Below are 26,124 nucleotides of genomic sequence, written 5' to 3'. Positions count from 1 at the left end.
GTGTTTAAGTCATCACTTTTCATAATCGAATGAAAATTTTTGCTCGCCTCAAATTGATTTTACCATTTTATATAATTCTTGACTATAATTTGAAAAAAGTGTGGGAGTGCACAATTGTAATTTGTCATTTTTATATATGTTGTATTTTAAATTTAAATAATATATTTTGGCTTTCGAAGTTATTAATGCACTTTTTGTATATGTATTAAGTTAGTTTTATTTATTATTAAAAGCCTCAACCTCAAGTATGCACAATGTCCTGCCAGTATCTCGGGGTAGACTAAAATGCTATGTAAAAAATTCCAAGTAATGTGCGCTTTAGCTTTTCGTATTTGTCAAATCGAAAAAAAATATAAAAAACGAATAAAAAACGGAAAGCAATGGACAATGTCCACCTGCCACGACCCCCACTCTGGGACCAGTTAACAGCAAAAAGCGCAATTTGATAGCATGTCACAAACTATTTAGTATAATGGCAGTCGGGAATGGAATTTATGGACATATATAGTTAACATTAAATGTTATCAATTTTATTTACGAAAAAATTAGCTGCTTTTTACTGTTTTTATTTCGTAGGCAATTGCATGCAAAACAATGCACTTGTCTTTATTGAAGTGCGATTAAAGGACAATTTGGTTTAGGAAAGTCCAACATGGGTAATTGCATTCTGCATTATTACTTTGATTTCTGTTTACAAGCCAATAAAAGTAGCAATTTTTTAACATATAATGAAATACATAATTCATTGCCAATACATTCATTTAACATGAATTAATTAGCGAAAAAACCTGGTTAACATGAAATCTAAAACTGTTAATATTTAAAAATATATCTGGCATTTGTTAAATGAATATTAAGTGAATTTTCAATAAAATGTATAAAATTTTAATAACATTGGCACGGTAGGTTATCTACTCAGAGAATTCTAAGAAACAAACGACAGGTCTTATATACTCTTTATATACTCATATACTCATATGCATTACAAATTATATGCAATTTTGCAGCTGAGTTTAATTTCATGAATTTATATACTTATATACTTGGAAACAATTTTGAATGAAATAAAAATCGATTTTTACACCACAAAGTTTGTAAACAAATGGGTGTCTATCAGACCAGCAGATCGATACTGACTCAATTGAGTTCCTATTGCTGTTAAAATGACAATTAAATAGAAGGAATAATTAAATGATAGTGACAAATTTATTAAATCAACACGTTTCCAACCGAAGGCAAAGGCGAGTTGGAAATTTGATGAAGTAAACGGCCAAGTAATTCTTGTTTTGTATCAATAAAAAAAGGGTCAGTTACATTTTCGTAAACAATAATTTTCCTTTAGATTGACAACGAGCTGTTTTTCCCATGTTTGTGCAAAAATTGAACTAATTTTTTAATTGCAATGGTGGTCTCCGGCTACAACCACGTATCTAAATTGCGTGAGAAGTAGCAATTGTACTCAATTATAAGTACAAAGAATTCAAGTAAAATTTTAGACCAATCAAAAACGTGATTATTAAATTTAAAATTAATTAGTAACACTATGACTAACTCTGACCTAAATATATAGGTCAAATATATGACCGATTCAATTTCCAATAGTTTTTTGTTAGCCATTCTAAGAATTTTAAAATGAAGGTATATGAATATCCTCCCATTTATGTGAATATTATGTGTGTTAGGTGAAATTATTTATTTTTTTATTCATTTTATATAGGTTAAAACGTTCATCAGTCGGTATTTTTTCTAGAACAATATGTATGTCACATATGTAACTGAGTCGCGGTGCATAATATGCCCACCTAATGATAATACGACGAAAGAACAACAATATGTCTAGGAATTTGCTGGAATAACAATTACGATGAAGACTTTTAATAAAAAAAGTTTTATAATGTCACTAAAAAATATTTAAATAGCTTAAAATAACATAATTTTATAAATTTTAAATTCATAAATAAAAATTTCACACTTATTTGTATACAACTTTTAAAAATGATACTTTAATCGTTGACAATTTTAACTTTTTTTAACCATTCTTGTGATTTTTAATGTATTAATTTACCATACACTAAATAAAGTTTAGTACTTTCATGCCTGTAACTAATTTAAATATTGAAAAATGTTTAGTCATATCGTTCTGAGTAAGCAAGAATGTTGAAGAAAATATGCTTAGTAATCCTACAAAAAGTAGGATCCTACAAAATCCTACAAAAAGTAGGATTACACAGCCATAAAATTCTGCTTAATATATCATAACATGATTTGGTATAATATTGCAATATTATCGGAAAGCCCAGCTGTATTTAAAAATATAGAAACGTTTTAACAACCTCTCTTAATGTTCAATTCTAATGGGTTGCTCTTAACAAATTTTTAAATCTAATGATTGTCCAACTTATATCGGTATCTGTATCCAGAGACAACTCGAGCAAGTATAACAAAAATGAACTTGCTAAAACTGGCACACTGCCATTATATATTCACTGCTCACCTATTTAACGGTAATACCTGTGTATAATATGAAGATTTGCAAAAGCACTGTCTTTGGTTTTAAAAATAGTATCCGACACTGAAATTTTCTGGGTATACATAAATCTTAGATTTAATAAAAGAAACGAATGTTTCTATGAGTAGATATAATTTTCATATGCATAATATTAAACGAATAGTAGATACCAGTGGCAGTCCGTTTCCTGATGGATGTATCTCACTTAGGCCCTTAGAGTCGGTCGATTGGAATATCACAATTTTCTCTAATGAATTTATGCAAATATGCATATGTTTTAGTCAAGAAATCGTATTATTATCTAAATAAAATATGTCAATGTCTTGAATGCTTATACTGGCAATATCAGACAGAATCCTGGTTATTACCGGACAGCGACGGACATATGGGTCGGAGAGAAAGCCGAACAGCATATTCAACGCAAAGCCGATGACAACCAGGCACAGAGGTAGGCCAAAAACAAGATAGGATGAGAACGTGTATGGTGATGCAAGAACGATTGGAGTACTGAACTGGAAGATGGAAGATGGAAAATAGGGACAGATGGAGGCAGATCGTGAGGGAGGCCAAGGTTCATACTGGACTGTAGTGTCAAATAAGAAGAAGAAGAAGATTAAGATATGGGATGTTAATATCATTTGAGACTGAATTTCTTTCTGGTACGTTCTTTCTTTCTGATACGTTACTATACTAAAATTTATACGTAAACGTGAATCCAACACAATCGATTATGTGCAGATAAAAATCTCTATCAACACGAAAGAATTAAAAAAACATATATCTAATGTACAGGTGTGTTGGGTGTTGATCAAAAATATAAGTCCAACACACGCGGATATGTACATATAAAACATATAGTAGAGAAATTAATATGTTTTATATTTAAAAACCCGGATGTACATACTCTTGATCAAGGAGTAAGTCCTTAGAGGTACTTAAACGTTTGGTCAAAAAAAAAAAATTTTTGTTGTATGTTATTCTCGGAAAGTCGTAAATAAATATATTCTAGTAAAATTTTCAGATAACTTAACATGACACCTAAAATTCAAAATATTGTAATATCACATTTTACAATAGTGAAATGGCTAAAAAATTTAAAGATTTTTCATTTAAGTCTCTTTCTATTACATAAGCACTTACCTAAAATGAATAATAAACGCTTTGGTACTCAAAATATAAATAAAATTATGGAATAAACAGTTAATTAATTAATTTTTTTTTTTAAATGTATTAACACAACGCTATAATTATTATTAATTGATATGGAAAATGTGGAGTGCACAGAACTTCAACTGAATTATTTTTATTTTTTGTACCACGAAAAAAATTTTTTTCGAAAAAATTATTATATTTCAAAAAAAAATTATAGTTTACAAAATTTATGGAATATTCATTTCAAAATGATATTGCCTCTTTTACTTAAAAATTTCTTATTGATTTTTTGGTTCTTCAAACCATTAAACAACAAAGCAAATTCATTTTATAAATGATTTCAACAAAAAAAATATTTATGCATTATAAATAAATGGTTTCTGATACATATTATTTGCATTCAATAAAATTAATTTTATTAAATACATTAATACGATTAAAAAACATTATACCGGGGAAGTACATCAAAAATCAACACTAGTACAAAAATGAAATATTCAAAAATATATTTTAAATATTCAAAAAACAATGGAATGCATTGACAAATAGTTAATAGTTCTTTTTATCTAATAAAGAAATATTTGTATTAAAGAAAATATCTGATATTCTGTTAAAAAACTTATCAAAAATTACAAAATTATAAAAATAGCACACTGTATATAAATTGCTCAATTACATTGTACTCATACCAAATAAGCCCTTTTACATCATTCACACAAGCAGACGACATCCAGGTCTACCCAAATATTACTCATATATATATATATATGATATATATTAGTATGAAAAAGTGATAAAATATAAAAGCACAGCAATAAATTGAAAAAACAAAATATTTTCCAACATCAAAAAATTTTCAATATTCAATAAAAAATGTTTTCAATATTAAAAAAGTATTTTTAATATTAAAAAAATATGTTAAGATATAAGCACTGCCTTATACAGTAACCACCGATCAGAAATATAAACAAAACACATATCTAAAGACAAAAAGGTTTAAAAGGAGTTTCGATTTATACATTTTTTTTTTTGAATAAATTATCAATAAATTATATATCATATCAAAAAACAAAATTATTTATATTATAACTATAATTGATAGTTATATTTTATTTTTTACAAAATGCAAATAGCTCGATTTTGTATTTAAATGTCTAAAAAGAACATCCCAAAAGACAAAGGACGAAATTATTATTATTATTTTTATCAAAATTCATATATAGTATTTTCACAAAATTAATCCCATTTTTCAATAGAATGTATATATTAATTTTGTGCATAGGTGAAGTCAGGCGACAATTATTTTTTTTTAATGATTATTAAACTTTACTATTTCATTTAATAGATATTATACAAAATTCACTTTAAGTTTAAGTTTATAAATTCATATTCACTTTAATTGTTTGATTTAAGCAAATTTTAAGCGTACACTTCACGTATCCATCTTTGACTGTGCTATATTCCATCAACCGTGGGTGTTTTATTTAATTTCTTTAGTAGGCCAAACATGTGCCCAATATGCATTCTACTTTTTCTCTCTTCGTTCACCTTACGAACGTGGTTTTAATTTCTAAAGTTCGATATATACCACTTTCTATAAATTTTTTTTCCCAACTATCTCATGTATTTTATGTACGAACGTTCGTACAGTCAGTCGTTGTTCTAATGGAATTTCAATGTTTGCGTGTCGTTACCGCCACCTTCAAATATATACCTGCTCAATTTTTTCCTCACATAAAGGATTTAGTATAGTGAAAGTAGTTTTCTTAGCACCACCGCGCCATACCAATACTACACTTTGTATTAGACAAAAGCTATACGTATACTATTACCTATATTGCCGCTTTGGAGTGCAGTATGAAAACGTTTATATTTACTTATCGAAATGTAGTGTTTAATTGACACAATAGCATTAGAATTGTGCAATTTCGTATGTAAATATTAGTCATAAAATATTATTCACAAAGTTCAATTTTTTATAATTTTTATAACCCAATATATAAGTACATAAGCTTCATTATAAACTGCATATGATGGGGCTTCTGGAAAACTGACTTTCAGTTCGCCCAGAAGTATGCAGTGTTTTTCTGGCAACTGTTGTGAGTGGAAAAATCAGCTTAATTTAACTTGGTTTTTAATAGCAATTTTTGTATATTTATATTTATATAAAATGTATTTAACAAATTGAATATTACAAATAAATTTAATAAAATATATACTTATAAATTACACATAAATAATTATATATTCGTTTATAAAAAAAATTACAACAAATTACTTAATATCATTAACACAATAAAATTGCATTTAAAAAAATATTCTAAACACTAATATCAATGAATGAACTACAATTTACTAAATAATTGTTTCATTATCACTCCTCAAATTGTTTCAATAAAACATTAATTTATTTAAATATAAGCGCCTAACTAATGGTTATTAATGTGATTAATGGAAAAATGCTACAATAAACGTAGCAAATATCACTCCATGTTCAGTTCATCCGTCGATATGTGAATTGGATTTGTAAATTCGATGTGATCGTCTGTTAAATTTTCATCTGAAAATGAAAAAAAATTGTTTAATTATGATATATAATATATTAACAATTCTAAAACTGATTATTGACTTTCTAAAATTAAACATTTTAATTATAATAAGTTAATCATAGAAATAATTTCATTAAAACTGTTAATCGGAACATTTGTATTAATTAAATTATATTAATTTATGGACTTTATACTAGAGTTTTAAATCCATAAATTTAATTTTTAATTAAATGAATTTCTTGGGTTCAACTACTGGTACTTGCAGTTCAAAATTTATATAATCGGACAATTGTTCCCATATACATTTCTAAAAGTCTATGAAGACAAATAATTAACGGCTTCCGAAACAGATTAAATATAAATAAATTACGTGACTAAAATTAAAATTTTTACAAAAATAAAATTTTTGTGTACCACATTATTGTTCCCTTTTCTATCCTCGCGGGAAAGGGTTTTGAATATTTCCGACGTAAAACATGCTTGGTGGTGTGAATCTAGTACCACGGGACTCAGGGCTGTCCTGACTAATTAAGGTAAGATATAAACTAAAGTTTGTGGGTAGAATGACTGTAATCATTACTTTCTTTCGATGTAAAGGAGCGTTTTTCAATCAGAAACTGTGAACCAAAAAAAAAGCAGATATATTAAATAAACCTCACTCCATTCCAATTATGAAGCTTCATCTAAGTATTTAGACTCAAGTGCTACTGGCGGAATTCCTTGGAATTCCAATGCCAGCGTTTACCGTTGAATTATATTAAGAAGTGTGCTAAGACCACCGTGGTGTTAGGCCTTAATAGCAGCTAAACAAATTAAAAAACTATGGCCTCTACCCATTTTTCTATTCGAACTAGAAATCTTGTTAGAGGATACGAAAGGTTATTAGTATCTATATAAATCACAGATTAAAATATTGATTAAAACTATAATCATTATAAAATACAAACCATTTATGTAGTTTACGTAAAAAATAAAAATAAATATTAATAAACTAATTTATAGATAATAAAGAAATAATTTTATCGGTGGAGATATTTTAATATTAATTATTATTTTGTTTTTAATTAAAATTTTTCACATACCTAAATTATTAGTGTTTTCAACAGCAATAATTGAGTTGACAATATTATTAATGAAGTCCTGCGTAAGAGTCTCCGTTATATTTACAGGATCGTAGTACAGAAAACTACGTTTATGTCTGCGTATACTCTTACTATCAACTGAACGTCTATTACGAAATAGAGCCAAACTGATGTGGGATTGTTGTTGTGGTATATTGTTTGGTCCAAATTCTAAACATTTACCATTAACACAATAACGTTCCTCGGTATTGGAGCACTTAGTACCCAACGGGAAATGTCCATATTTACCATTGACCAAGTAGAAGCGATATTTAATAAATTCGTCTTGACAGCCAACTCTGCAGCTTCGATCGGGCTCGTTAATACTTGCTGCTATTTGTGTGCCATGACCAGATAAGCCACGTACTTTAAGTTTATAACGACTACATGTATTCTCTGCAAACTCAGCGGGCGTAAGTAAACGTTCACACGGCTAAAAAATTATAATTAGTGATAATACAGTCGAAGAGTGCATTACATACTACCTTTATTTTATGTGTACATAATTGTATATTCCTTACGCCCGTTCTTCTTGAAGTGACTACTTGCACACCCTTTGAATTGGCTATGCAACTTGAGTGACAACCTGATTTCACAATCCATTCAGACTCAAGTACAGTTGCTGAAACCAAAGAGGCCGATACTGGCATGGACGGTTGTTCATATGAATGGTGATAATTATACTTGTTCCACTGTTGATATGGTTCTGATTTAGCTCTATAATACTGTTCTTGTTGAGAATTTCGTACTGCAACCTCTATTTTTCAGTAAATCAAATAATTAATTAATACAAAAATTATTTATTTACTATATTCGCACTCACCATTTTCATATTTATTTCGTATATTTGTGGATCCATAAAATCTTCCTGGGTCTCTATTTATATTATTTCGGTTAAAGATATCTCGCTCTCTCTCTGCATATCGCATTTGTGTTTGTATGGTATTATAATTACTAATGCGATTAGTCTCATTTTCTACAGCCGGTTGCGGTGGACGTTGGCAAAATTTGGCATCCAGTTTGTAATAATTATTCGTGGAATTATCGCACGAAAACTTTTCACAACGTCCTGCTATGCAATACGAAATATCATTGGGACTATAGTGACTCGATTTGCAAGTTGTACCATCAGGGAATAGCCAACTTCTTGATTTTGTGCCATTTGATTTCGTTTTACAAAAGACTTTACACGATTCCTCTGCATTCAAAAATTAATTTATTCAACTGATTCAGAGGATTAAATTTATTAAAATAATCTCACCAAAGTCCCCAACAATCTGTTGTCCGACGCCTGTCAAATCAGAATCAAATTTGTTTGCCTTTTCGCAAATTTCCGTGGCAAAAGCGTCAATTGTTGTAATTGCGATACTGTGACAAAGTTTTGCAGCACATGATTCAAACTTACGATCACGTCCGGAACATCTTCGCCTATAGTTTAAGCAACTCCTTGTAAAAGTTTTTAAACCTGTGCTGCCGTCAAGCAAACGATTCGAAGATCCAAACAAACAACCAGAATCACATTCACTAGCTTCACCCCATTCCGACCAAATTGGTAACTAAAGCGATGAGAATGTCATTGGATAAATAGTTTATATTAATTTTTTTGACTTTTCATATAAAACAATAGGTTATTCGGGTTATATATTTAAATTTAAAATATTTCCAGTTTTACTAAATCATTTAGATAAGAAAGACTAGAATTTTATAGTACCCAAGCGAACATTACCTGCAGAAAATTTGTTCGGTTGGTGAATACCAGATTTATGATTTAGAAAAAAAAAAAAACTGGTATATATACTACATAAAGTACATGATTCTACTAAGTAGCAATAAAATGTATGTATGATACTAAAATAATTATTTTAGACGGATCAAATATTGGATTTAATTTAAGTACGCTTATACAGCACAACGTGATCAAATTTTAATACTTTAAGTTGATATCTTAACATTATATAAATATAACGCAAATTTTATATACAAATAAAATTCAAAAATATCTTTTTATGCTTTAATAAACTTACTTTGTTGTAGTTATAGTCCTGCATTAAATGGCCCATTTTATTGGACTCTAAGAAGTTAGATTTTTCATAACCTAATTTACTTGAGAGGGCATATTCTCTTGGCGCATTAGAAGACCCGAACAATGATGACCTTTTGACACAAACTCCATTTCGACACCACTATATAATGGAACTCAATTAGTAACTGAATATATCGATAACATTTTAAAAACTCCTTGCTCACCATATTTAAACCACACTCAGTGCCTTCTAAAGCGGGATGTGAAGTCCAAGTATAACGATCGCGTTGACAATGTAAATCACGACACACATCAGAAAATTCCTGCGATAACGCACGTTCTGCTTCAACACCGTATTTCAGCATGCATTGCTGGCTAGCATCAAAACGTTCGCCTGGAAGCATTCCCTCAGCTGAGTGATCTAAATTATTGATAAACTGACCGCGATCGAATAGGCACTTAGACTGTTTCAATCTTTATAAACAAAATTAATATTTTTAAAATACTACTTTAAAAAACTAGGTTCTGTCACTTACTTTAAAAATATATTTAAATATTCTCGCGAACATTTCGACCAGGTTGTCTTGCCGCTGCCCAATGTAGGGGACATTATATATGTATTGGGATCGCAACTTTTTTCATTCGAATCGTGACGCATGCCTAGGCTGTTATTACAGTATTATGAATTTGGTGTCTTGCAGAAATTTAATAATAACTCACTTGTGTCCAATTTCATGTGCTACCACATACACACTATCAAAGTGCTTACCCTCGTTGACCGTACAAGACGATTCTGGTAGGCACATGCCACTTACTGGCGCCAAGCCAACAACCTGACTTGCTGACTTACCTGTCTTCTTGTCAAGAACATAAAGATCTAGGCCTACAAAATATATTTCGCTACAATAAATGCAATACTATTTATCCATATTAGCAAACCTGTTAAAATGACTGCATGATCAAAATGTTTCGGATCATCATCTGAAATTGGATTCAAGCTTGATTGCCACATGCAAAAATTACTTAGATATGTGTCGATGTCACTAGAACGTGTCAAATTCTTCGGATCCACGTAAAGTATTTCCAAACGTTTTAATACAAAATTTATACGTCGTTCCAGAGTGGGATGGTGATATAGCAATTGCACAGCATTTATCATAGCTAGCACAAAACGCATTACATGACTCTCGGTGTTTTTGGGATAGTTCTTGGCCATGTGCTTATAAAGCTCACGATCGACGAATATTGCAGTTTCAATATGCAAGTCTTTTGGAATCCACTGATTAATATTTCGCCTGCGACGAGTTTTATGCCTCTTATGCTGTTGTTGATGCTGCTGCTGATGATAATGATGACTGTGATTATGATGATGTGCATTGTTAAGTTGCTTCTGATGTTTATGCTTGTTAGAATGTTGGCGAGATTTTATATTATGAAAATGATAATCGTTTTGATAACGCGGCCTAAAACTTAGATGCTGTGGCAGTTGTTGATAATTATAAAAACTTTTATTTTGTGAGGAATGCAAATATTTATGCTGTGGTTGCTTGTTATAGCGATTTTTGCGCTGTTCTTGTCCGTAATGTTCAGTGTTGCGTGTAGGACGGGAAGTTTCTTCAACATCAATTTCTTGTGATATATTGATAATATTCAAATCATTAAATTCATCTCTATCAGGTTCGAATTGAATATTCGAATCTACTATTGACTTCGTTATTGAAATAGGTAATATATCAGGATCACTAGGTGATCTGTCACTTTTTTCAAGTATTATATGCGTAGAATCACCAAATCTTGCTGGTAAAGGGTGTATAATGTAGTCAGTGGAGTTATGGTTGAAAACACCTCGCTTAAAATGAAGAAAACATTTAATACTTAATTAGCTGCACAATAAATTTTACAAGAATTCATTTTTTTAATTAAATTTTATATTTATTTACTTTAGCCAACAAATAATTCTAAGATCTTTAACATAAAACGATTCATTACTTGAAATCTAATGACAATAATATAAAAATCTAACATGTCCATGCAGTTTCAGTTCTTTTTTTTCTTTACTTAGGACTTGTATTCTGTTATATATTAAAGAAAATGTGATATAAACGATAGATACAATGTTAAAAATTGTGTATATCATATTAATATTTATATGATATCCATGTTTACAATGCCTGTCTAAAATCCATCCTATAGCATGGATCAGAAACTTGATTGGTCAACAGTGAAATACAAAGAAAACTTCAAAGCTTTACCAACAGATTTTTGCGTAATATTTTGAGAATTTGGTGACCACGTAGAATTTCAAATATGAAACTACTTCAACGAACAAACCAAGAAGATATCAACAAACAAATCAAACGTCGGCAATATAATTGGCTTGGCCACACTTTTCGAAAGCCTTAGGATAAAATATGTCATACAACACTTCAATGGAACCCCCAAGTCAACAGACACAGAGAAAGACCATGTAACACTTGGAGAAGAACGATGACAAATGAAAACGGCAAATCTTTAAAAGAAGAAAACTCACATAGACCATGAAGTCCATTGTAACACCTTTAAGAATTTGACTCCCGTCACCATAGCCATTTAGTACTGGCCACGAAGCCATTGACACGAGCTATGGAAATGGAATCTAGCTCTCTATGTCTAGAGAAAGCAGGACACTGTAACTGAAGGTGAATTGGTGATTCCTCTTCATCATCCTCTATGCAATGTACACAATGCAAGGAGGTTCTGATATTGAGCCTCACGGCATATCCTCCGAATGGATATTCCTACTATCTTGCATAAATTTGCTCAGGATAAGTTGATTATTTCCCCCGATCTTTTTTTACTAATATCTGGCCAAAATTCCCTAGTTTTTATGCAGTTGTTCACTGTTGGACATCTTCTCTTAAACATCTGGCGTGTCTATAATTTTATTCGATGCCGACAAAAAGCAAGTGGTATACCCACACTTATATACGTTATATTGCTGGATATATAAATAGTCGGAGATTCTATATAACAAGTAGCATAGACATCATGGAATACGGCTAATAATATCTATATTAATTTTAATTTAAATATTATAAATAAAAGTAATTAAATAAATATAAATAAAATAATACAATCAGTTAAACTATGACACAAATAAAAATATAAAAAATATATGAGTACAATATAAATATAAAGAACCCATATTGATCAATTCACTTCTACGAGTAAAAATATTTGTTTTGATATTCAAAATGCACTTAGAATTTTATTTTGTTTTTGGTCAAGAAATTCAAAAATTAAAACATTTTCCTTAAATTTACATAATTACATTCAAGAAATGTGTTCTCTTCAATTAATTTCCATATTCTAATGCTTGAAAGAAACTAGGTCTCCTCCTAGCTGACGCTTCCGCTTTAGGTTTAACTTACCACATTTTCATCATCGCAAAGGTCAAGTGCTGAATTTTCATTGCTGTAGAAGCATCGCTCGTATTTTTCAGCTAATTTGTGTGAATTCTCTATGAATTGAGTGGAATTTGCATAGCGGCGAATGAAGATAAACGCATCGTCGATCAGCTTTGGCGTTTGGCGCAATTTTAAATTTACCAAATGTTCGTTATCTAAAAAGCAGAGCAATGGAAAAGTTATTAGAAAATGAATACTTAAAGGGAAATAAATGCAAACAATAGCTATGGACGAGTAAAAAAGCATATCTCATTTCGCTACATTAAAGCGAATTAATTAAAATGCAATGACCGCAATATTTTCAACTCTAGAGTATTTCATCTTCAAACTACCACTAGTCATCCATCCGACACAAGCCACACATACCCACAAAACATAAAGTTAAAGAAAATATAGAAAAACTAACATTATTGAAAGAAGAGAAAACATAATAATTTATTTATCTTATGCTAATTTGTAGTAAAATACTATTAGATAGACGTACGTATTCATTTATCTCCTGCCCAAAACTGCACCTATAATTGCAAAGTCTAATCTACAAAAACAGCCACTTGATGCGCTACATTTTCAAACTGAACTTTCTGTTCAATACAATCGTTCGATTATTTTCTTTATTGAATGGTTTGTGAAAACAGTTAGTGTTGACTCTACCGTTTCGACATTTAATATAGAAGGCGTCACACTAAGTTTATTGTTAAATAAAATTACATAAAATATCAGCACAGTACTTGATATTATTACATCATGTTTGTTAATTGCTATACATTAAACTCATTTATATCTAAAAAAAAATATGGTGTTTAAGCACAAACTGCCATATATCTGAATGATATTACAGACAGATAATATAGACAGATAATACAGACAGATTTACAATGTTCACTGTCCATAAAATGACTAATAAAACAACAACTGTAAGGCAAAATTTAACTTTTTACAGCCACACAGTCTTTTTCAAAGGCGATATATTATATATTATTTACATTATTTATATTATATATTATTTTCATAACAATATATTATATATATTTTATTCTCTATATTTTGAGAGCCTCTTTTGTTTAATAAATCAAATTTGGCTACAGTTTTCAGCGATTCTTCATTAAAACATATAACAGTCGCTGGGAACTAGATTCAGAGAAACCGCGTTTTTATGATCATTTTCTTGATACTTGAAGATTCTTAAACCATGAATTACCACATATTTTTAAAAGTACTTGCTCCATGTCTGCTCCATTTTTCACTCCATTACCACTTATAATAGGAAAAATTATTTTTTTGTGCGAAGATAGTTAAACGCTGTGCTCATAGTTACTTTTAGTATAACTTATAATATGTTGAGTACACCTTTATCATCAGTTATTTTTTTTAATATTCTGTAGAAGAAGTAACAATATTCTTGACATCTACAGCACAATACCGAAAAATAACCTAACCTTAAATAACTTTTTCGAAATTGTAGAGTAACCATAAAAATTTTGAAGTCATAACTGACTTGATTTTTTCAAGATATTTTTTCATATCAAAAATATTTTCTATTAGAATCATTTCTAGCGTTAAAAAAATAAATTAAATATGAGATTATTTAACACGTGTGATCATGGCTGGCTTTCAGGCAATTAAAGTTATTTTTTGAATGTTTATTAGCAGCTTTTCCTGGCGGAGGCAGCGTTTTATTCGGTCCTCAACTAGTCACAACTTGATAGCTTAAACGAAACAATTAAGAAAAAGCGACTAGAATAAACCAACAAAAAAAGAGTTACGCTCTACCGAGACAATGCCAAGCTTCACATATCTTTGACGGTTTGAATTAAATTGATGGAACTTGGTTGGGAAATTTTGATGCATCGACCTTATAGCCCTTGCATTGTTCGACTACTATTTGTTTCGGTTCTCTGCAAAACTCTTCTAATGAAAGAAAAAGTGACTAACTAAAAAGCCGCTGAAAATCACAAGGCGAAGTTTTTTTTCAAAAACTTCAAAAAAATCAGGGATTATAAATAAATAATGACCAATTTTAAATTAGTTGATTTTGAACAAAAGAAATTTTTGTTCCAAACTTTTTGATATAATCACACCTGATTTTCGAACCATTGTTCACCATCTTACAAATATTTTGGAAACTTAATGCACTGTTCTTATACCATAAGTATGTTTCACAAATTTTTATATAACCACACCTGATTTTCGAAGCATTATTCACTATCTTAGAAATATATAGGCAACCCTAATGCACCATTCCTATTCTATAGCTATGTTTGAAAAATGTGGTAATAGATAAGACAATCATATTCAAGTAAAAAATATTATAATAGATATTTTTTATTATTTATTTATTATACAATCAAAAATCAATTTAAGACTTTAATCATGGGTATGGGTAATCATGGGTAATGAATTCTTTATATACCTACGATAATTTTTAAAATTTTGTTCATTACAAACCAATAATAATTTTTAAGAACTGACAAACTGCAAAACTTAAGATATATAAATTAAATGACATAATTTTGCATCTAGTAGTATCAAAAACAAAAAAAAAACAGATAAGTCAATATTGCCGGTCGTAGCATGCTTATAAACTAAATTAAGTTTTCTTATATTAACAAACGGTTTACCTTGTATTTGTATGGAAACCTCTTGTCTTGGTTGGGCGCCGTTCAACTGTTCTGCAGAGCTCGCGGAGTCAGCACGTTTCACCCGTCGTGATGGTGTTTGTGTAGCATTTTCCTCTATTGTTACCGGTCTTGCGGTGCCTTTTGTATTGCTCACGGCCACTTCATCAGCATCTGTTAGATGTCTTAAATGCACCAATTTAATGTTGCGATCTGCAAGCAAAAAAAAAAAAATTTCAATAAAATTACTTTAGTTCAAAACACAACAAAGCAAACAAATATCTGAGATACTTGTAATTTGGAGGCGGTGCACACCGTCAGAGTTCAAGGGTGCAAGGGGAAGTAAGTTAATAGATAATGATAAGTTGTTTAGATTGGCATTGATTTGTTAAAAGGGCAATATATGCTATTCGTACTCGTATCTTAAACTTAATTGGAATGACATGCATTTTTGCTTCTAGCCTAAGATTATGTTCAGCTGCAGTTGCTTATGCAATTTTTTCTTTTTTTTTTCTTTTTTCTTATAGTGAACATTGCAGGTTGGAATTTGTTTGGTGATTTGTTTACTGTGACAGTTTGAATGTTTTATAAAAACTACATAATTATCTATGCTATCATTAATCAATTTAACTGCTGTAATTTATGAAAATCACACGGTATTTGCACATTTTTATTATTTTTTCGTTGTTTTGTTATTTAATATTTTGCAAAAAAAAAAAATTTACACTATTTTGTGCAAATATTTTGACTGATTTTCCGCGGCAATTGCAATCCACAGTTACGGTTTGTAGTGTTACAGTTTTAATTTCTCGCTAAAATTAAATAAATAGAAAATAAAATGATTAAAAGAATTACAAAAGCAATTGTGTAAGACTTTAAGTAATTTTAACACTTAAGTACTTTTAAAATAAATAAAAATAAAAAATATTGCAAGTATCTTAGCGGAGCACGTTTCGCTTTTGTATATAAATATCTCACAAATCTGAGTGCAAATATTGTGAAGTATTCAAGCTGATAACTTGAACAGTTTCCCTCAGATAAAGAGCACCACTTCTACATTAAGGCTTTTAATACATTCCACAAGAAATTGCTATTATATTACATTTTAATTAAAAAAATGAAAAATCTAGATTGTAGTTTCTAATCACAAGGGCTTCAGTGTCAATGTTCATAAACACAAATAATATTTATCAAGAAATCTTAAATTGTTAATAGAAAATATAATTTTGTATTTTCGACTTTTGAACTCAAATATATACTTCACCTTACCATTTGCAGAAAATAACAAAGAATGTTATATCTCATATATTCATACATATGTTAAAGTCAAATAAATAATTAATAATGCAATGAACTCCTCACAGAACCGATATATCTGCGCTTGAGAAACTATATGTATGTAGTTATTTAAACAAAAAAAACCCAATGTTAATCTTAATATTTTTATTAAACTGCAAAGTTTTATTAAATTAAAAACTACTTTAGTCAAAAATAAAATTTAGTCTTTATGAATTTATATTTACCTTTAACTTTGCAAACTTATCAATCTTCTCAAACTTCTATTTTTTATTTCTTTTTCTTCAAATTTTCAAACTTATTAAATTTCTATTTTTACTTCTTCTCTTCTTCTTGTCTTGCTTTCATTTCCGTCTTTGCTTAAATTTCACTGCCTTATGTCCCCTATTACACTGCTTTATCTACATGTATATACCAGACTTTTGAAAAAATCTTTGATATATATCTAGATTGTAGAGAATAATAATGTAGTGAAATAAACAGGCACCTTTCTAGAACTGGCTGTCGAGGACAAAGTGGACGAAAGTATAAAAAGAGAGAAATAAAAATATCCTGCACAATTGGTGGATTGGTAGTTTTAATCTTTGTTCAGAAAAGGTAAAACTGGAAAGATATGCCTAGTGTAAGTTATAATAATATGATGCATCGCTAAGAATAAAGTGAATATATAATACATGATATCACACGATCAAGAACAAAGAACCGAAAGAAGAAAAAAATTATTGAACATCTGTTGCTAGTAGTCCGATTCAATCTTTTTCAATTCTTAGCAATTGCAAAGAAAGTGTTATGCTATTTATTTTCCTCTCTCCAACATACCATCAAGAGCAAACGATTAATAGAAGAAGAAGATTCACGGATTTCTGTTGTTGTAAGTTGGGTTAAGTCTTTTTAAGTCCCTATCACTTACAAAGAAAGTGTTTAATTTCTTTTCCTCTAGCGCCTTTCTTTATATATACAAATATGTAATTAAGACGAATTCCCAATTTTTCAAAATAAATGCCTAGTGGTTAGTGACCTATCATCCCCGAAACGAGTTTTGTCACTTCAGTTTTAACACTGCACGGTAAAATTTTATCGTTGTCATCCATTTATGTTCTGATTATGTTAGAAAATACTTATATATTATCGAGCACCTATTAATGATAATCGTATTTGTCCTTCTGTTGAGAATATATCTGTTCCTTACCTATCGACTTCTTCTGCAAAAATTTTTTCCTTATATTCATCGATACCATAGAACACTGATCAGCAATGTTGTACGTTGTCATTATCTTTAATTTAATTTTATGATTACTCAGTCTAATAACAGCAGTCTTATTGTCAATGAACAGACCTAATGAAATCAGTCGATCTGCAAAGATTTCAGCTAAAAGACATAAGGTGAGAAAGTTTCCTTACATATTTTTCAAGTACAAATTTTAGCGATAGTAAAAACTAATTGAAATCAATAAAATCAACTAATAGGATGATGGTATTTGACCAAAAAATTATCATCCAAGACTGGCGAAATATTGAATTTATTAATTAAATATAATTTATAATGAAAAAAAAAAACAAAAGTATTTTTTAATGAATACTAAGTTAAGCTATTAGCCTACAAAAAAACATGGGAAGAAAAACATACAACATTAAATAAATGTATATTTTATTTAATTGAAATTAAATAAATCTGCTCCTACATCTTTAAATCAAAAATTGTGGTCGACCTTTTGTGTATTGCATGAATATATATTTATATAAATAATTATCGGTTACAGTTTAAAAAGTTCCCTTTTAACCACATATTCAATTGAGCTTACTTTTAGGATATATAGGATTATATATTATAGGATTATATAGGATTATAGGATTAGATTTAATACCAAGGAATATTCTGTGTTAACAGCTTGAATTCGTTGTGGTATTATAATTTTTATATCGTTTCCATTCTATAACGTTGGGCCCAGGATATGTAAACTTTGTAGTACCTTCAAATATGTGCTTGCCAATATTAACGTTTCGTAATTTCGTATTGTGCTTATATGTATTTCGTTGTGACTGGTTAGATTCCAGGTCAATTTGTGACTTTATTTATCCCATAGTTACTGAATCCATATTATGTATCTAATTTTTTTTGATAGTGTCTCTCACGAAAACGTTCTCCTTAATTGGAAAAGCTGTCTCAAGATCAATCTTCCGCAGTTATGTTAATTTTTTACAATAAATCAGTGATTCTCAACCGGTGATTCGCGATATGATAAAAAATAGTCCGTGAATCATATTTAAAAGGCGTGAATACATAGCTTGTAGTTTGTTAATGATTTAAAAAAAATTAATATATACTTTTTCACATACTATATTAGTGCATAAATACGTGGGTGTTTATTAGTATATAAAAATATTTTCTACTTACTCTTTATTGATTTTCCAAATATCAGCTCTCGTTCATGATCTAATAGATGTTCTAGAAGAGAATTTTCATCGATCTGTAAAACAAAAAAAAAATCAGAATAAGTCAGAATAAATTTCTTTGTTAAAGTTTTTACTACTTTCACTTTTTTATTTTCAACCTATGCTATAAATTTCTTAGCTCTAAATTATACGGAATCAAATTTTTATGCAGTATAAATTATTATCTAAGCATATATTTCTGTTTCATGTATAGAAATTATATATATTATTGGTTTTTTTTATTTAAAACACGGGTATAAAAAAAATTCATTTAATCAATAAACTCCAAAAAATTCAATTTTTATTGTATTCTTTTATATATGAAAATTATAATTATTTAATTAAAAACTTTTTAAACTCGGTCTCAACATTATTTATGTTCGGTGTAAATAAACATTCCCATCGAACCGTGAAGAGCAATAATTCTTGTTGCGCTGCCACAATAGTTCAGATAAACGTCACTAATTGCTAACAAGGGCAATGAAGAGGGCATCAAAATAAAAGAGTTTTACCAAAAAAGTTATGTTAACAAGCTGAAAATGCCAAAAAAAAAAATACCGGAAAAGACAAAAACTAATTGAACACCTTCAAAAATTCCAGAGGCTCACACTATAACCGAAAGGGATTTTCTCAAAATATCATTTAACTCAGTTAAATTAAATTCATTGTTGATAAATCAATTTCAACCACTGATTTTCAATTATTCGTGACTGTGAGTTCAAGTTGATCACCGAAGTTTTCATTAGATTACATAATGTATGGGTATTCGATTCTAACTACCGCACTGCAACCAACATAAATCAGTGCTGCCACCAACCTGGCAAAAATAGGCGGTTTAGCATGTGCAACTGAGCGACACGAAAAAGCGAAAACCCATTCAAAGCAATTCATCAAGCGCCTCATGCCACGCAGAGAGAAGCTCCAGCCCGGCTTGTGCGTTTTACAATTCGCATGTTTTATTAAATTGTTTCCATCTTTCGGTTTCAGTTATTATGTGATGAAGATTTGCGTGACATTTGTTGATATATTCCACACATTGGCGACCGCATACTTTGAAGAGCAAAACGCTTGGATATGAAGAGGTTAGTACACATATGCAAATAAGTGATCGCATTACATCAAGAGACCACTGACCACAATTATTTGGTAATTAGGCATACTTAAAAGAAAATTAAGCAAAGCAACTCCACTTCTGCCAAGTACTTATAAAAAATACACCTTCCATTATTCGCTTTTCATAGACATGAATATGAACTTCATATGGGCGATTTGGATAATGTAATCAATTTTCTTTATGTACGATTATGTCGTCTCTTTCCTGAAGATGTTGGCGGAACAAAATATGACGACATCATGAATGGTGAATGGTTCTTTTTCTATCCAGTATAAAGAAATATTTTGCTTAGGTCAACAGCTTTTTAAAATGTATCTTTTGTTTTTTTAGTAATCTCAATTGTGGTTATTATCTTTGTTAACAATAATCATAACAACAATTGTAAAACTAGATTCTTTATTAATGTTTTTAAGCTTTTAATAACTATATGTGTTTTGTATTCTGATTAGAGAATAACAACAAGTAGAGCATGGAAATACGCTTTCTTTTAAATTCTGAGATCTAAATAAGATTAACCCACCCAATTAAAATAAATTGCTAGTTTTTAACCTAAAGTCAAGAAATCAGATATTTAATAGTCTTATGCTAAAACGATATTTTAATATAATACCACCATCGCAATTAATTCTATTAATACTCAACAATAAGTATAGTTTGTTCTATAAAATCTGCGGAGAGTTTGATTTCAAGTTTTTCTCTATAACTGTTCCTACATAGGACGACCTCATAACACGGTGCGTATGTATTAGAATTACGACGTATAGGGTCTGGGTTCAAATATGACTTAATTATAATTAAAAATATGCTTTAAAACATCTTTAAACAAATACTTAGAGGATCGGTCTTAAGAATAGAGCTAATAAAAATAAACGCTCCTGAAATTCGCAAAAAGCCTATAATAATATTTATATTCATGTTTTACTCAATCTAGTATTACTGGAGAAAAATACATCTACTAGTGGTTTACCGCAAGCCAAATTTTACTTAACTGGTCTATATCCTGATATTACCAGATTTGTCATATAATAATATATTTTAAACATTGAAAGATATAAAGTTACAAAATATTCACATTGGTTACATTATAAATAAATACACACACCGTTTAATAGATGTAAGTGTTAATCACATACATTTAGGTCTGAAGATAAAAAGAACTACAGATGCACTAGATAACTAATTTAAATACTTGGAGAATATAAAAAATACTTATTTTGTTAAAGAAAGCGCAAACGTACTGCCAGTTGACACGGGGCTAACTCATCCACATTTAGAACATTTAAATGGTAAGTCATGTTTTTAACTTTTTTTCTTCTTCTTAAAGAGTCCATTTTTTTTTTGCTCCGTAGATTTTTATTTTTTTAAATATAGACTACTTAATACTTAAACAAACAATTTATTATCTATAATTTGTATATGTACAGAAAACATTATTTGAACAACATTGATCTTGTCCCTTATTGTATATGTCCATAACTAGTGTGAAGCTAAATAAATATAATTTCTTATTTAGTACATCTATAAATCAACTTTAGTAAGTGTTGTACTAAGAAGTAAGCTATTAGATTTATATTTGTAAGATAAGTAATCTTTTGTAATTTAAAGAAACATGTATATACTCGTAAACTCGCCCTCAGTTAAATTGTAGTAAATAAAGTAGTAAATAAGATACTACAACTATTTATGTTAAATACTTACAAAATCATATTTATTTATTTTTTTACGAATGTACATTTTTTTATAATCTTATTAGTATTAATGTCATCATTTTCTTCTAATAAGTCTTAAACGACTTTCAAGTTTTTTTTTACAACAAAAAATTTAAGATTGAATTTCCCAAACTTCTATTTCCCATTTCTTCAAAATCATATTATGCTGCGAAAGGAAACAATATGCTCATAGAAATCCTAAATTAGATGTGATAAGGAGTAAGGACCTATGAATGTTAAGTCCAGAAGTATAGAGGTTTTTTGAAAAGTAGTGAACTACAATAACCAAAACTTTTTTAATATTATTTTAATTAATCGAATTTTTGGCTGACCATACAGCTGTTTCGAGTATTGCCCAACACCCATCATCAGTGGTCTTGGAAATAATTCTTGTATTTAATTATTCGTAAATAATTATTTTTGAGACTGCAAGTACCAGGAATCGAACTCGTGTCCTACCTAATTTGAAGCTTAAAGTAGGACCACCTTAACCAACTGATCCAAAGCCGCACTTGACTTTTATGTTGGCACATTTTTCTGGAGTTCTGTTGATTTGCTGTTAAATATATATAATAGAAACAAATATTTGAAATATATTATATATCAATTTAGGTAGCAATGTTTAAGGACCTTTAATAATAAAGGGCAGATGGTTCACATTGCAATCTTGTGGCGTTGCAATAGAGATACTAACGAACGAGGAATTGAAGAGCAATAGGAATATAAAATTAGAAAAGTGAAGTGAAGTTGTTGAAGAGGCACTATTGACTGAAAAATAAGAAAATGTTTAAATTTAAAACATATGTCATCAACACTAAAAGAAGAAATCAGATATACGTATTTTTTAAATATTAAATTTTCACCAAAAATAAAAATTTTTAAAATTGTTGTTTAACAACTCACCATATAGCGAGACATTGTTATACAATGTCTAAAAGTTATTAAAATGTATTTTAAGAAATTAATCTATACTATCTATTTATTTATCTATCTATTTATCAATCTATCTATTTATCTATCTATCTATTTATCTATCTATCTATTTATCTATCTATCTATTTATCTATCTATCTATTTATCTATCTATCAATCTGTCTATCTGTCTATCTATCTAGAGCTTACGCCTTAAATCGTAGATCTATATTTTTTATTTACTAATAACATTTTATTTCACAAATATTTTTTTTAATTTAAGTTATGACTTAATAATCGTTAACTGTATAGCTAAATTTTCTATACTTATTACATTCCATTCTGTTATGATTATTGCATTCCCTAAAAGTTAATATTTATAACTCACCAACTAATGTTCACCAATTTCTTCAATGTTCTTATATAATTACTGTATTCTTAGTTATGAAATTTTGTATATATTTTCAAAACTGTTCACCTATGTATTATTTTTGATGTATATATTCGTCTTAAAGCCTTGTAAAAGTATAAAGCTTATTCATAATGTAATTTGAAAATGTAGTTCAAATGTTAGTGTTGGTACTGAACTCAAGCTGTCTTAACTGTAAAAGTACTCCTGAAAATATCGGTGTGGCGTACCAAATTGTGAATGAAAGTTGCAAATATTGAAATGGATATAGTTATCAAAAACTTGGACTTTCTTATGACTATTAATTAAAATTAATTCATCCAAAATTTAAATATTGCACATTAGATTTCAAATCAAGTTGAAATAGATCGATTATTTCATGGAAAAATCAGCTTTAGCGATAAAGTTAATTTCTAATTATATGGCTTCATAAACTTCATTAATGTGCGAAATTTTTATACTTAAAGAATAGAAAACTTATTACCTGTTAATAAACACTTTTATATCCACAAACATTAAGAGATTGATATGGAGATATAATCAGGGCAGGGTATTTTGGTTAAAAGGAAAGTTACACCGCAATTTAGTAGATTTAGAACAAAACAGTTACATTATCACTGATATTTTATGACATGAATTAGATCTTTTCAACTTGGACTATATGTGCATTCAACAGGATGATGGAATATGTTGTACATCCCATTCTACAATCGATTTGTTAAAAATAATTATTTATTTATTTTATCATCCTTTATAATTATAAAATAATTATATTATATAAATACAAAATTTATTTTATTTTTATTTATAATTATAAAATAATTATATTATATAAATACAAAATGTATTTTATTTTATATATTTATAATTAAATAAAATTACACATTTTTTTAACTGATTTTTTTGGAAACACCAAATAAAAACAAAGAACATAATCTGTACCTAAACTATGAATCAGGTTCAACTTCTCTTAAAAAGCTTAGTCGGAGAAAACAATTGCTTATATATAAGCATGTTATCATGTCATATTTCCTATACGGTTGTGTCACTGGTAATAAAACCAGGCAAATCTACTCTAAAGAAACTACAACCCTAAGAAAGACATCCAAATTTTCTAGTATGTTAAAAATTGTGATATTATAAAATCTTTCTATTTAAACCATCACCGAGTATATAAAGGTTAGGGAATCAAACTATTTAACAAAAATATGTGAATCCCAACAATTCTTGAGCTTTGCTTAAAAGAATTCAGATGACAAAAAAAAATTTGCCAATACTCAGGCTGCACTTTAAACCGAAATAAAAGTAATGTATATTGCCAGGTCTTCCAAGAGCCGATCTAATTAGGTGCTAACTGCTACTAACTTCATTAAATTATAATACAATTCACTAACATCATTTAACTACATTTTAGAAAGATTGCAGTAGTCATTTGTTAGAGTCTTCAGAAATTATGGATTGCTTTAATTATATAGCTCCAATCATATAAAAATGTACTGTATTGACTAATGAAATTAGTTACCGTTTTATTCCAAGAATTTTTGCGCCCTTTTAAGCTTTCAGCCTCCTTGTTTCTAGCTGAATGAGTGTAGAATAACAAAGATTAGAAATAAATGTAGTTTGTTATTAAAACAATTTGCTATTTCCTTTGAAATCTTTTACGAAATCTGCATTCCTTAGCCAACATGTTTCCAAAAATCTTCTCAATAAAATTTCGTACCATTTTAGCAGCTGTTTAAGTCTCTCTGGTATCTTGGAATTTCTAGAAAATTTGAGTTGAGTTTACTGACGTCACTAAGAGTTGTGTATATTGAATAGAATAATTTCATATTTCAAAGAATATATATATATATAACCAATATCAATATGTTGTGTTATGCATAAAAAAAAATCAGCTTTTAAAAATGCCACCGCGAAGTATATTTCTTTTTTGCTTCATATTTACAAGACACAATTTAAGAAACACAAAGTGTCTTATTTCAACTTCAAATAACAGGTCATTAAACGTTGTCAGCACGGAATGTTTTTATAACAAATTAAAAACATTTCCCTTATATTTTTTCATTTTAGATGACTTGTAATTTATTAATGCAGTTGCATTTGCATAGGAGTTGCAGCCGCAAACTGTGTAAGGCATGCATATTTTGCACAGATTGCATTTCACTTTCTGCACACTTCATGAAAGAGTACGTGTCATATTTACAAGGGTTTTACATATTCTTACGTCCAATTTGAAAATATATATGCTGATATATATATAAATGTATTTTGGCAATTTTGCATTTCAAAATATCGTACGATTATCACCTGTTTTATGAAATGCTTGCACCGAAAAAGCTGACAACCGCACTAAGTGTAGTAATGACCTAAAATTATATATTTCGCCCAATTTAAACGTTATAACAATTTATTGCCAAATAAATAATGAGTCATTCAAACTATACCTTTCACTATTTAAATATAATAAAATATAAATTTATATATTATTATTTATAGTAATTACAAAAAAAATTATGTTGCTATCATTATTTTTAATAGTTCTATTACTAATTTATTTTTATTGTGACCGAAATTTATCAAATATCAAATAGTTTTTAAAGTTATTATATTTGTTATTATATATGTATATTAGGGTGCCATTAAGGTATATGGACAATTTTTTTTTTTCGAAAAATTGGTTGACGGCCCCCAAAAATCGGTTATTTTCCCTAAAAAAATAATCTGTGTAAAATTTTATTTCAATTGGATAAGTAGAAATGGTGTCCCAAGAGCCCCAAACTTTTAGGAACACAGTTTTTATGTAAAATTAAATATGTCGGAGACATAAGCAATCAAA

At 28.9% G+C, this 26,124-nt stretch overlaps 1 protein-coding gene across 1 annotated transcript; it reads right to left on the bottom strand.

The window, feature by feature from the left end:
- Positions 1-6,076: 6,076 nt before the first annotated feature.
- Positions 6,077-19,179, bottom strand: LOC119684923 (the record flags this gene model as incomplete). The annotated part of the gene is given in 13 exon segments (XM_038099061.1): positions 6,077-6,221; positions 7,293-7,764; positions 7,817-8,088; positions 8,155-8,529; positions 8,593-8,887; positions 9,356-9,514; positions 9,579-9,828; positions 9,891-10,019; positions 10,075-10,237; positions 10,294-11,203; positions 12,765-12,955; positions 15,419-15,628; positions 19,107-19,179. Coding segments are annotated over 13 exon segments (3,576 nt in total), but the record flags the coding sequence as incomplete, so codon positions are not given.
- Between the last annotated feature and the right edge of the window lie 6,945 nt (positions 19,180-26,124).

The sequence above is a fragment of the Teleopsis dalmanni genome, chromosome 2 (assembly GCF_002237135.1).
Source record: "Teleopsis dalmanni isolate 2A chromosome 2, ASM223713v2, whole genome shotgun sequence".
Lineage (NCBI taxonomy): Eukaryota > Metazoa > Arthropoda > Insecta > Diptera > Diopsidae > Teleopsis > Teleopsis dalmanni.
This window is presented reverse-complemented; position numbering and strand designations above follow the sequence as displayed.